Here is a 15,107-nt window from a genome sequence, read left to right on the forward strand (position 1 = left end):
AAGCAGTGTTCTTTCCTTTCCATATATACTTTTAAGAGTCTGTGTATGCTACAAGAGATTCCTGTCTGTCGAAATTTTATAATCAAGTAGAGTGAGAGATAAATAAACAAAAAGTTCCTTTCCAGTAGTCAAGAGTTACAACACCATGAGAACATGGATGTGAATAGCTAATCTGTTTTGTGGGCATTAGAGAAAACAATTTGGAGATAATGTCTCAAACAAAGTGATACGTATATTCTGTTTGAAAGAATACAGTGACAAATATATCTATATGTTTTATGAAATAAAATGGTTAGTTAGGCAATGTGCCAGATCCTAATAAAATAAAAGAAACAGACTGTCTTAAGTGGACGGTATTTATAAATGACTTGACTTTTCTAGAATAGCAATGGCACACAGCTTTAAGATGTTAATGTTTTTCTAATCTGTGATGTATTTCCAACACCTGGCTTATAGTTAATTCCAAAGGGAAACTTTCATTTATATGCTTGGCTGAGTAGAAAATGTGTCAGCTTAGTTTCAAAAATAAAATACTGATGTTAGTCCTTGTCAGGCACCTCACTGAACTTAATTAAACCTCAAAGCTTGAGGAAGCTGAGAAGGGTAACTCCTAATTTTGCCTTTTTGTAACTTAAATAACCAAACATCCTAAAATCCCTGTGCTGTTAATATTTTAAAAGTAGTTCAAGACAATCACTTTTAAGTCTGTGCTCCTAGAAAGTGCTTATAAATTAGTCTTGTTACTCTCTATAAAAAGCGTCTTTGTCACTCTAGTCGCACAAATAGTCTCCACACTAGCCAAGACTTGTCAGACTGGTTCTTTATGGTTCATAAGTGACTTCTTTCTTCACCTCACTTTAACCTACAAAGTCGCGGATGAGCTGATGCACACGCTCAGTCGTGGAACAGTCACCACAGGTCTTGGATCTTGCTACTCAGCGATGTATCGGTGAGTTCCTGTCTCCTTTCTACTCAGTAACTCTAGCCTGTATTGGTCCGAGGCCTCCAAGGACTTGGTTCTCCAGCCAACTGTACTTAATATGGTTTACATGACATTGTGCCAAGTAGGTTCTTTTCCTTTCCATATGAGTGTTCCTCCCCTCTCTGTCTGTTCAGACTCAGAAGTTTTCCAAAATGTAATGGGAACAGTGATGCTCTGCTGTGCTTAGTTTGCTTGTTTTAGGGGAAGAATAAAATTCTTTTTCTAATTTAGGCTTTATTAGTCTTATGAGGAAATTTACTTATTTCATAAAGTATACATAAGAAATTTAAATGTAAGATCATGTGGGTTAAAGTTGTTTACTTCTCTAAGTAGTCCAAAATGAAAAAGTATAACCTATTTTGAAAGAATAAGAAGCAATTAAAGATGATTGCTTTGAGTAGGTAAGTTGTCATTATTTGGTTTCAAAAACAAATCCAGTGATGGAGATGTAGTAGTCAGGGGTAGAGCATTTACCACACACACATCAAACTCACTCCAGTGTACCTGACCACAACAAACTCCAGTATACCCAACCACAACAAACTTCTCTATTGTTTTTTCATTGTTAGAACCTAAATAGTAACAAAATTTTAGTCTGCTAATTTTGAATGAAAATAATCTTACTTAATTTTATATTAAGATTTATTTTCTCAAACATATTGATAAATCCATTTGACTTATAGTTGATGAGTAAGTATATTTAATACTTTGAGAAAAAAATATAAAAAAATTCAGTGAAATCTTTACCTTCATTGTATAAGGAAAAAGCCTAATTTTGTCACTGGTAGAAGTTCTCCATGTCTTTAATGAGAAGTTGGATATTCCTCTACTATTTCAAAGAGGCAACTAAGAGCTACAGATCTTACAAATACAGTGATTTCTGCCCTTTACAAGAATTTTAAATAACCCATGATAATTGTTCTATCTTTTCTTCTTCCTTTCATTCACTTTTATACTATTAATATAGAAAACAGTACTTCAAGAAAGTCTCTATCAAGTTCACTATACTAGCTTCCAGATCTTGTCTGTGTTAGATCTGAGTTTGAATTTGAGGCTTAACATGTAGAGAACCTGCAATGAATAAAATATTACAGTGAATTCTTTTTCTGTAATTTATCTCTTATTTAAAACAGAAGATTTGCTAATTTTCAAAAGTCCTGTTTCAGGATAGATGAGATTACCTTACAAACAAACAAACAAACAAACAAACAAAAATCCAAAAGCAACTAATAATCAATCAAAAAACTCCTAGATCTGAAGGTTTTATGACTGTAAAGCAGACTGTGGGAATGGGGGCAATATTGGATGAGATATCAAAGAGATGGGCTGAGGTGGAAAGGAACTTGGCTTATTACACAAATTTTCAAAAGTATTGCTCTGAATAAATAGGAATAAGTATATGTTGATGGTTTCTGTTTGAAGACTTTGTCTCATCACTAATACATAGTAGAAATAGCTGGGAAGTTGTATTTATATCCACCTTCATCTCTAGCCAAATTCTGACAGCCTTCTCCCCATCTTATTTAAATGAGAATCACTATTTAAGACAGGTAAGAAAATAGTTTGGACTGGGTGAAGATTCTTCCTGCTACCCTTCAATGTTATTCAAATAGTTATGTTATTCTTTGTGTATAGATTAATACATTGATTTTATAAACATAGAAATCCTCACTGTGCAAGCTTATAGGAGAAGGCTTGGAGGAAAAGATATTTCTTAAATATTTTTATTTTCCTAAATATTTTTAACTGTAACTGATGATAATGAAAATTAAAAGTGGATCAAACTTATAGGGACTAGCATCTATATTTTTTAAATAGCTGAAGGTGAGGATATATCCCTGGTGCACAAAAGGACTTTGGGAGCACATTCCCCATGGAGGAATACTCCCCTAACCTAGAGGCAGGAGGGATGGCCTAGTCCCTACTCCAAATGACTTGACAGCTTTTGTTGATCCCTTCTGGAAGGCATCACCCTCCTTTTGGAGTTGTGGGGGATGGGATAGGAGGGCGCTTGGGGGAGCATGGGAGGGAGGGAGGGAGAGAAAAATTGGATTGATATGTAAAATAAGAAAAAAATAAAAAACAAAATAAAAAATAAATATTAAAAAATAGCTGAAGGTGAAATGAGTAATATTCAAATGAAACAAAACATACAACTTTAACTTTTTCTTACAAACTACTTCTCAAAGAATGGCTCATGTACACCCTCCCATTAGAATCAATAAGCACTTAATACAAGTAGAGTTATTTAGCCCCATGACATAGATCCTCATAAATCTGTGGTTGAACCACATGTTAAAGATTTGCCCAAAGGAAATTTCTACTCCCTGATGTTTGAGGAAAAAACAATGTAGTGTAGACATAAAAAAAGAAAGGAATATGTGAGGCTGGAGAAAATAAAACAAAACAAAGATAAAACAAAGAAACAGTTGTTATTAAAAAGAAGTCACCCTTTGCTTTATTTAAATTGAAATAATTATATCTTAATGAGAGGTGCTCTCTCCCTAGTCACCTTTCCCTTCAAGGAAGATGGGCACTTATTCATGCAACATGGTGATGATTATGGAGGCAAGGGTAATTTCAGAAGGCGTGGAAACTGAAGGGAGGGTGCAAACATGTTTGGGTAGTTTATGTCAAACAGGGAAGTAGGTTTTATTTTCATCTTCAAAATAGCCTTGTTTACTGGAAAAACTTCACCCTAAAACTATGACACACCTGGAAATTAGTCAGTAATGACATTGAAAGGAATTTTCATTGACAGGTATGTTCAGACTTATGACATGTCTGTGCTACAAGGGTTTAACATGTACTCATTTCTCTTTTGGCTAAGATCAGTCTTGTTCATAGAAAAAGTGCTAGCAAGCTTTCATTGGGATAAGCCCTATGTGGACTCCCATTGTGTATCTTGTAAAGTGTATTCCATTGAGTAATGCTCTCCTACATGATTACTGTTATTATTCCTTTGGTGTGGTCCAAATGGTCTGGGCTCACTGTGTGGGATCTAGCATCTGCACTTGAGGTCTGGAAGTCCAGGCCCTTTTATTTATAACAGAGTGTCTATCATAGGTGGTAAATGAAGGACCTTTCAGCTATTGGAGAGCTTGACAGATATGGAAAAAATCTCCCTTATATCTACATGGATAAAATGCAAATACATAGGTCAAGAGACAGATGGTATATAAAGCCAACATGAAGTTGTCTACCATGTGCTGAGAAGGGAAGGCTGGAGGATAATTCCACTTTCATGTATGGGTCTCTAAGAGCCTTTAAAGTATCAACTGTCTTACTAATGTCTAAAATTTGTCTTCTATAAAATGAACATGTAACCCAGGTGACCAGTGACTGTGAGCATAGCATTTAGATTACATCACTGTTTTCTACAGATGAGTTCATTGGTTAGAATGAACTGCATCTGTCCTTTGTTCTGATACAAGGTTGGTCATTTTAAAGAGGGAACAAAGGGAAACATTAGCACTGAGTTTTATACTCAAATATGATAGCATTCTATACTCAGTGGTTGTGGAGTAGTTCTCCTGTGATATTATGTGGAAAAATGGGCTCCATGGATGTTCAATAGCTCTATCAGTTTATGGTTTCAAAGATACTACTTGGGTTGGGTAAGGTGGCATTCAGGAAGCTGAGGCTGTAGGATTGTTGGGGTTCAAAAGTTCATGGACATCCTGGACAATGTAGTGAAAAATCAGTTCAACAAAACAGAATAAGATAGAATTCATTCAAGCATATTTTCTTGGAGCTACTTAATTGAAGATAATGGGTGGGAAATGTAAAGAATAACTTCACAGGTCTGAGATCAGTAGATTAGGGATCATGAAGGACTGAAGGCTAAGAATAAAAATGGGCTGCAGAACCATTAACACATCATGCCAGGACCTGCAAGCCTGACATTTCTCCAAGTACATACATGGCTTGTGTGGGAGGGTAAGTTCTCAAGGCTTTCAAATAGTAATTCTAAGATGATAAACCAGTTTCAGGGAAATCCAAAATACCACTGAAGCATCATTAAATTTTATCTTGGAATGTTTCATCTGAAGATGCCAGATAACATATGTATTTTGGAGATGAACAAGTAAACACAGAGGTATTTTGCACTTTTTGTAAAGTTTAACTGTGAAAGCAGGACAAAATAATAATTGCTATCATTTGAACATACTATGTAACAACTACTATCCTAAAACACCACTTGTGTTTAATCGTTATAACAACCTATGGCTATTTTGTAACCATTCTATAGGAGGCTCAGAGACATACTATTTTTTTTTTTTACAATTGGTAATAAATGACAGAACTGAAAATGAACACTTGTCTGTAAGACTCCAAAACCTATGTTTTAATCACAATGTTGTCCCATCCTTAGCTGAGCCTTATTGTTCATCTATGTGGGTTCTATACGATCAGTTTAACTGTCTTGCTGTGTTAAGAGATAGGAAAGTTATACTTTGAAAAAATGATTCAGTTATCTAATAAATGTTCTTTAAGATTAGCCTTTATAACAGGAATCATGGAAATTCCATTCCACAAAGGGAACAGAACACTGCAAGATTAGATAATTTGCATAGGTGAGTCACTCAGTACTAGAGATAGAATCTGACCTCCCAGTGCACCTGTAGTTTGCACAGTTTAGGAGGAGAGACAGATTAGTGTGGGTTAACTACATGGCCCATGAACTATTGTTATGACTAATACTACCAGAACTTCAATAAAAATAGATGGCCCTCTTAAAAATTAACATTATACATTTATTATATACATGTTTATCTGAAATACCTACACATTATAGGATGGTTAAATTGAGCAAATGAGAATGTACAGTACTTCAAATAGGTTATTATTTTTTAGTGAGAACAGGTTAAATCTACCCTCAGTATTTTTCATGCACCATGTGGTAGCACTCTTAAGTTTATCCTTCTTAGCTAACTGAAAGTCTGTTTTATAAAGTTAGACTGAATATTGAAAGCTTGTCAGGCCATATGTCATAAAATGCAGAGAGGTTAAGTGTAGTAAGAATACAAACACTCCCTGAGAGATACAGATTCAACATATAATTTACCATTTGTTGACTTCTAGCAACCCTATGTGGAAGCTAATTTTAATATTAGATGACAGTGTATACAGGGAAACCAAAGATTTGTAGGTCTGAGTTTTCCAAATCTCCGAGTCAGTGATTCCTAGAAATGAAGGTTTAACATGCATGTTCTAACCCCAGCTCTGTGTCTTAACCGTCCTCCTTCCTGTCTCTGTCATGTCATCAGCCCTAAACTCGTAAGTTCTCCCTTGGCTAAGCAGAGTTAATTTTCCTCGTCTTTTTAAATAATTCATTTATCCTTGCATCTTGACTTTTCTAAACAAGAAAATTCAAAAAACAATAAATTAATATACATCTATGACTCTGTAAAACCGTCATTCAAAACATACAGCACAGTCAAGCCATTGTTAAACACTTGGTCACTTTCAACCTCATTGACCATTGGCTTTGGGAATTCAGAGTTCTAATCCTTGCTTTAAACTGTACACACACCTTGGCTAACAGGAGGTAGCGGTATGACTACTTAGAGCCTAGCACTGTATCAACCCCAAGATGAGTGCTTTTCTACAATTTTTTTTTTTCAAATCTAATTGCTCTGTGACTAAAGTGGGTCTCCAATATCGAGAAAAGAATTGCAGCTCTTCTGGGAAAATGATAAAATGCAAGGAGCAGTCTAGAGAATGGTACACATGCTTGCATGGAGTTCCTGAGATGTTGGGTGTGGAATACTGAGGAAGACATTTGATTTTTACAAGTGTTTATTTGCTCTTTCTATCTTTTTGGGTAACTGCTGTCTTCTTGTGATGAAGATAAGAGCACCTTGAGGAGGCTCTAGGTGGGGAGGGTGCTCTGAGCTGGTTTGGGGAGTTAACTGCTCTTGGCTTCCCCAGCTCATTGCTGTCTTGGATGATAGGTCCATGTACAGGGCGCTCATGTTTGCTAAGGAAACTGGTGTTTTTGTAAACGTTACAGTTGAATTGTCAGTGTATTGCTTTTTTCCTTTTTAAACCCAAAGAGGTGTTTATAGGCTGCAGAAAACTCAGCCTCATATATGTACACATTTGTGTTGTTTAAATGATTATCTTCAGCAAAGATAACAATATGTTATCAAAAACCTTTGTCTTATGCAGAACCTATAAAGGAAAAATAAAATAACAATCAGAACAACTTCAAAAAAAAAAAAAAAAGAAAGAAAGAAGGAAAAGAAAAGAAAAGAATTGCTATGGATGGATTAAGACCAGGTCTAGGAGGTTCTTCTGTCTTACTTCCATAAACCTTCATATACATGTGAGATCACTTGGAAAGCAAATTGATTTCTTACTATGGAAGAAATAATGACAATAGCTAACAATCATTGTGTATTTAGTGTCTGCTTGTTAAAAAGATGGTGTCTTAATCTGCCAGGTAAGAGAATGGAAACCATTAGCTTGAAGTTACAGAGCTTGTAACAGATTATTATTTTTATTATTATTATTGAATATATAGAATAGATTATTTTTATTTCCTCAAGATCTTTAAAATACGTGTGAGTATTTAAAGAAAAAATTATAATAGTATAGGTATTTCAAAGTAAAATTATCTGAATTTGATGCATCAATAATCACTTGGAATGCATAGGGTCTAAATCAGTGGGTTTTCAACCTTCCTAATACTGTGACCCATTAATAGACTTCCTCATGTTGTGGTGACCCCTAATCATAAGATTAATTTCATTGCTACTTCAGAACTATGATTTTGCTACTTTTATGAATCATAATGTAAATATCTTACATGTAGGATGGTCTTAGTTGACCCCTCTGAAAATGTTGTTGAACCCCAAAGGAGTTGCAATCCACAGGTTGAGAACTACTGGTCCAAATACTGAAAGACTGGGCTGAAGGGGAAGTCAGTGGGTAAAGACACAGGGCCAAGCCTGGTGAACTGACTTTGATCCCCAGGGCACACATAATGTAAGAAGAACACCAGCTTCTGGGAGTTGTTCTCTGATCACCATACATGTGGCATGCATGCCTTTCCCTGAAAATGAGTGGATGTAATTTAAAACACATAAACACAAATGCACACTGTAAGAGATTTTTCAGATGGGATTAAGTAAAAGAAGAGGAATAAGACCTATTTTCCTTGTAGAAGGAACCCATTCTAAATATGATAATATAGAAAAGTTAAACACATGATAAAAACCCAAATATCAAGCAAACATTAAAAAAAGATGTATGCAAGTGTGTATTTGAATATTAGAGACAGTAGACTTTAGAATAAGGAAAATGACTGAAGATAAAAGGCTAAATTGACCTACAAGGTAGCAGTTTAAAACATGTTTACCCATTACAGAACATTGGTTCAGACAAATAAGACAGAGAGTGCTGAAGGGTAAAACAGGCAAATCCACAGTTATTCCTGGAGATGTCAACTCTTCCCTGCCACTATCTGTCAGAACAAGTAGACAGAATCTCAGATAAGATACAGAGGACCTGAAAACATTAAAACAATTGGACCCTGCTGTCCTGTAGCAAACTCTCTCCCTAAGAAGGGCAGAGTGCAAATTCTTCTCATATGCACAGGAAAAATTTATCATGATAGACTCTGTTCTGAGCCATAAAATAAAGGACAGTAAAATGCCCTAGAATTATCAGCAACAGGCATGGTGGCTTGGAGGGAAGCATTGTACAGGATGGCCAAGGACTGCTGCGGTTACAGGAAAGGGGTTATCAGACTGGAGCTATGGCCACCATTAGATCATGGCCAAGGAAGATAAGAACCTGGGGGATTAATATTCAAATTCCTGACCTGTGACCATTTGCTGTCACAAGATGATTCTTAACTGAGACTTTGGTGATTTGAAATTTTACTACTAAACTTATTATTTGTATTTCAGAAATTGTACCACTATTGGAAGACATTAAATAAAAACATTCCATCATCTTTTTTTCTTATACAGAATCTTCTAGAAAATCACTAACCATCTATCTTGAGGTTCTTTTCTCCTAAATATGACATAAAATGGTAATTACTTTACTGAAAGTGATCTGTTCTGTGTATCATAGTTGTATCAGATTTAACTAGGAATGACAGGATAGGAATGGCAGTAGATTATGTGAGAAATTTCATTTTGTTTAGTGTTAAACAAGTCTGGAGGCTAGCAGCTGTGGTAATTAGGTATCTAGGCGCTTTGTACCATGCTGTGCTACCAAAATTAGCACATATTTTCTAAGTCATGAACTAATTAGGGTACTTAATCACCAATTAATTAATTAATATGTATTCTAGTTGTGAAATATAAATCAAGATTCTAGCCACCATAGTAGATTCCATTGGTGTCTACTTATTCATATGATGGGTTATTTCTCTTTCCCTCTCCTCTCTTTTTTGTGGTACTGAGGATTGAATCTAGGGCCTCCAACATTTGATCACTGAGTTATCTCCCTGATCTTCATTTTATTTTTTAAAGTTTGAGACAGGGTTTCATTAAAATTTTCAGGTGAACTTTTGAGTATTTGGATTTACAGGCCCGTGCAACTAGACCTGGTTTCAAATGGTGGCCCATATCAATAAAGAATACATTTATTCTGCAGATTGTCATGTTCCCAAGTCAATGATCAACTCTTATTAATGAAAAAGACAAATCCTTGAGATAGGTATTTAGGAGTCTCTACCTCTGGCACAGGGGTAGAGCCATTGTGATGAGGAGGAGAGAGGAGGATACTGGCCTCTAAAGTTGGGAAGCTGAATCACAGCTGTGGATTTGGTAGCTATGAGTTTGTAGATACAAACTAAAGTAATGGATGCTGCTAACTATAATTACTGATTCTTCTAATTAAACCACTTGCCTTGTAATTTCAGAGGATTGATGTACAAGGAAAAATCAATCTTATTCTAATAAGAATTTGAGAATATTAACAATGTTATTAAAATGCTAATACTTTGAAGTATGACTGAGTGTATAATGATCTACTTCACAAATCCTTTAATCTATTTGAAATTTAAATTTTAGTGCATATATGTTACAGGTTACTGTTTGTGGCCAGACATTTATTAATTAGGTAAATTTTCTACCTTTGAATAATAATATACAGATAAATAGGGCCAACAATTTTCTAATTATACACTATTGCTAAGGTAATTCAAATAATGTTGCAGGGTGCACAGAAGTTTATACGTTGTTTGGGGGATCCTTGGTGATGGGTTACTCTGCTTGCCTGGGAAAAAAGTGCCTAGAGAATGGGCATAGCTTGTGTTGCACCTGGCAATCCCAATGTTAAGCTCTATCAGGGCACAGTTTACAAAATTTTAAAACTACCTTGGAAAGCAAGTATTTAAAACCACAAGATTTTCACAGATTTAATACTTAATTCATATTTGTCCACATAATATTTTCAGAGACTTTTACTTTAAATTGATGTAAAATGCAATTTATGGCAGCTTAAAAAATTGACTAGTAGATAAGTGTTAAAAATGAAAAGTAAAAGTTTCTTAACTTCTTTCTTACACCTGTTTCTTAAAAATAAATCTATTGATAAATTAAGAAAAAATGACTTGTAGTCCCTTAAGTCTCTTAGCTTGCTGAAAATTTTGTTAAATTGTCTGATATTTAGTCAACAGAAAATCAGTACATTTGAGATATTATATGAAGGCTGATTAATACATTGAAGAATGTTTATATTAATGCTAAACATTATTTCTGGATTGTGTGAGATGCTGAGCATCAATTTTGATGTATCTTAAAAAAGCACTAAGATTGGGATGCTTGTACTGCTATGATGCTAAATATTCACTCAGATTTCTGTTCAAAGTAAGACTAAGACCTGAGTCACTTGTCTTCAAGTCCACTGCCAGTTCACCTTGTCACTCAAGCTTTCACAGGGAACTGATGTCAACTGACTAAATGGAGATTTGGTAGAAACAGAGAAACATTACAGAAAGTGTTTGAATGGGTGAAGCTGTGTTAGCTGTGACAGGGAGGTCTCCAGCTCAGATTCCTCAACCTTCCTTCTGTATACCCCTCCACACACAGTAGCATAGACATGTCTGGTAATTCCTGCTCCACCCCATTTCACAGGTACAGTTCCCTGGCTCTAGCTGCCATGGCATGCTTTGTCCTGCTGTAGCAAACTGTGGCTTGAAAATTATTTATTTATTTATCTTATTTTACATATCGATCCCAGTTTCCTCTTCCTCCCTTACTCCCTCCTTCTTTCTTTCCCTCCCTCTCATGCTTCCTGACCACCTTCCCATTTGTGGCTTTTTAAAGTTTCTCCATGCCCATTTATTATCTTGAATAGAAGAGTAGGAGGAAAGTAAACATTAGTAGTACTAAAGCTTACAATAATAGGTCAACATATGTGTGATTATCCATACCTAACTACTTGCAGATTTTTAAATTTTTGTGCCTCATTTATCCATAATTATAAGAGATCAGGCAAAGTGTCAACATGCATGCCAATTTGTGGTAGCTTAAGTTGTAGCTTATGGGGTTGGGAAGTTTATAATGACACTGATGGTAGGGTCATATAGATCAGATCAAGTCCCCCTGCAGAGTCACTACTAGCATTTACATAAAATGCCTCTCAAAGTCTGAAGCTACCATCTACAATCTTGCCAGCATTACTGTAAAAAAATATCAACTGTGTTGTGGTTAGTTAAAAACAGATATGGTTATACTCTAGGATTTACCTAAGTTAATAGTTATTATATTATAGGATTTTCTATTAAAATCTCTTAAAATTTATCAATATAATGTCTTAAAGCCTATGTTTATGCATACTATGCCAATAATCTTTAGCTATTGTATAATATGGCAGTGTTTCTAAAGTCATTCCCATAGTAATTATGAAAGCCTGATCAGATTTTTTAATTTAAATTTTTATTCTTTACATACATTACATCCTGACTGCAGTTTCCTCTACCTCCACTCCATCTAGTACCTCTTACTCCTTAAAACTCACCTCTTCCCCAGATCCACTCCTCATTCCCCCCTCCCCAAAGCAGTCTTCCCAGGGGTATCAGCTGAATATGAACATGGCATAATAAAACTAGGCACAAACCTTCACAGCTGGACAAGGTAACACAGTAGGAGGAAAATGGTTCCAAGAGCAGGCAAAAGAGTCAGCGACATCCCCACTCCTGCTGTTAGGGCACCACAAGAACACAGAGCTATGCAACCACAGCATATATGCTGAGGACCTAGCTCAGACCCATTCTGGATCCCTGTTGTTGCTTTAGTCTCTGTGAGTTCCTATGAGCCCTGCTTAGTTGATTCTGTGGGTCGTGTTCTTGTGGTGTCCTCGCTGGTCAGATATATTTAAACCTTATTGTACTGCTCTGTGTCTGATTGATTTCATACAGCCCCCTTCCTAGCAAATTACTTTTAATGAACTGTTATTGACACTGCCAGTATTGAGGGATATAATGAGAGTTCTTTGCAGCTATTTTTGTTTAGAAGTTAATAACAGAGACCGAAGTTAATTATATTGCACAGTGTGCTTTTTATGAAGGCCTAATAATGGTGTTGCTGAACGACTGTGCTGCTTTTTTTCCTTATGGATGCCAAAAAGAAGATATCAGATCAGGATTTGCTTACCCCCACTCCCTCCGTTGTTGTATCGTTTGCTTAGTTTTGTTTGGGGGATGTCTTCTAGAAACCTACCAATGTTGTGAGTGTTGTGGCACGACTCAAGGAAGTATCTGTATGAAAATATTTTAGCACTACTTCCATTTTATATTTTTACTTTTATTTTGCCTTTTCCATCCACAAATCTAACTTAGTAGCAACAGCAATAATAACAACACACACTAACACACATGCACACACACATTTTTATAAGTCATCTTAAATCAATTTGGTACAATGTGGGAGACAAATTAAAAACATTTATGGTAAGTACACTTATAGAGCAAATTACCCAACATAGGTTCCCAATGAATCCCAGAGCTGGAAATAAAAACAAATTTCCTTTATTTGTGCTGATTCTATAAAAATAAAATAGAAATAGTTTGGTAATAAGTGGCATTCTTGCTTTAATTGCAACTTCTTTATGAGAGTTCTTAATAATTATCATTATAGGTATTAAACATATAATTAAATGCATAGAAAAAGATGATGCCCTTAGACAGTTCATAGAAGTGTTCTGTACATCAATGAATAGAATAGAAATATGTTTTTTGCAATTTTATAAGAATAATTTGCTTGATTTTCTTCTTTAAAAAATTAACAATGGCAGCTAGAAAGACAATTAAACATTTTAGAGCATTTGTTGCTTTTGCAGAAGACTCAGAGTCCATTTCCAGTACTATACTATAGCTTACAACCATCTGAAACTTTAGCGATCTGGTGCTTCTGTAGGCACCAGGCAAACAAGTGGCACTCATGTATACATGCAAGCAGTACACTAATACATTAAAACACAATAATGAAAACATACTTCCCGTCTTAGTTGGGGTCACTATTGTTGTGATGAAACACCATGACCAAAAGCAACTTGGGAAGGAAAGGCTTTACTTCACTCACAATTCCCTATAGCAATTCATCATCAAAGCAGCGAGGAGGGGAACTCAAGCAGGGCAGGAACCTGGAGGCCACAGAGGGCTCATCTGCTTACTGATTTGCTCCCTATGCCTTGCTCAGTCTGCTTTCTTATAGAATTCAGGACCACCATCCCAGGGATGGCACCACCCATAATGGCTGGCCCCTCCCCCATCAATCACTAATTAGGAAAATGCCCTACAGCCAGTAATTATTGGAGGTATTTTCTCAGTTGAGGTTCCTTCCTTTCAGATAATTCTAGATGTGTCAAGTTGATATAAAATCAGTAAGCACACTACCCATGCATATATATATATATATATATATATATATATATATATATATAATTTTGTTTCTTCGTTGGTTATTTATGTAATTTTATTTTAGAAATATCAGGAAGAGTAAAAATCACACTGCCATGACAATACATTGTTTACTCAAAATAAAATGCAGCTGAAGCATTTGTATGGATGGGAATATCAGGCACAATCCTATAAACCAAAGTGGTTCCTAATGCTGTGACCCTTTAATACAGTTCCTTCTGTTGTGGTGACCCCCAACCATAACATTATTTTGTTGCTACTTCATAACTGTAATTTTGCTACTGTTATGAATCATAATGGAAATATTTGATATGCAGGATATCTGATGTGCAATCCAAAGAGGTCTCAACTTACAGGTTGAGAACCACCACTGTAAGTTAAGCTAGTGACAAACACGCAGTAAACACTGAGTAAATGTTAATTGATGTGTCATTATTTTATTTTAGTTTTGGTTTTTTGAGTCAGGTTTCTCTGTGTACTTGGCTGCCCTAGAACCAACTCTGTAGAACAGGCAAGGCTTGAACTAGGAGACCTTCCTGTCTCTGTTTCCTTAGTGCTGGAGTTAAAGGCATGCATCACCACGCCAAAGCCTGCTTTTTTATTTTTTAATTAAAAAGTTTAATTGCATAATCATGGGTGGTGTGTGTGTAGAAGTGTGCGTGCTCATAGGTGTGTGCCTGTGGGGGCCAAAGGTCTACATCAAGTATCTCCCTCTGTTGCTCTCCATCTTGAATTTTGAGACAGAGTATCTTACTGAGCTTGAAGCTCACCAGTTGGACACACTGGCAAGTGAGTCCCTGGGCTCCTCTTGTCTGTCTCCTCCTGCTGGGATTATGACATGTGTTGCCATGACTGCCCATATCAGTGCTGGACATCTGACTTGGGTCTTCATGCTTGTGCAACAAGCACTTCACTCACCAACGTGTTTCTGCAGCTCATTGTGTTGTACTTGAGCACTGACTTAGGGCATTTGTAATGCCATAGATTCCATGATGTTAACATCTTGTGGTAGTTTTCCTTCTATTGTTTTGATATTATAGCATGCATGTTATAATATGTCTTAGTATACCTTCCTATTTGCATTTTTTACTTTGTGTACTTTGGTAACAGTTTTATAGCAGAAAGAATATGTAGTTGGAAAGTCAAGTAAATAGTAACATTAGCCATAAATCTTGATCACCATATGATGTATTTTACAAAAGTGAGACTTTCTGAAATAGAAGTTATTTTTAATAAGGT

General features: G+C 35.8%; 1 protein-coding gene across 1 annotated transcript in view; it reads left to right on the top strand.

Annotated features, from left to right (window-relative positions):
- Positions 1 to 879: 879 nt before the first annotated feature.
- The window catches only part of LOC127232290 (transmembrane protease serine 11E), a 41,682-nt gene continuing 27,454 nt past the window's right edge, over positions 880 to 15,107 (top strand). Inside the window, exon 1 of the mRNA XM_051198329.1 lies at positions 880 to 949. Coding sequence (XP_051054286.1) covers positions 885 to 949 — 65 coding nt within the window. The 5' untranslated portion in view covers positions 880 to 884. The remainder of the gene's footprint in view (positions 950 to 15,107) is intronic.

This window comes from Phodopus roborovskii, unplaced genomic scaffold, assembly GCF_943737965.1.
Source record: "Phodopus roborovskii unplaced genomic scaffold, PHOROB, whole genome shotgun sequence".
Lineage (NCBI taxonomy): Eukaryota > Metazoa > Chordata > Mammalia > Rodentia > Cricetidae > Phodopus > Phodopus roborovskii.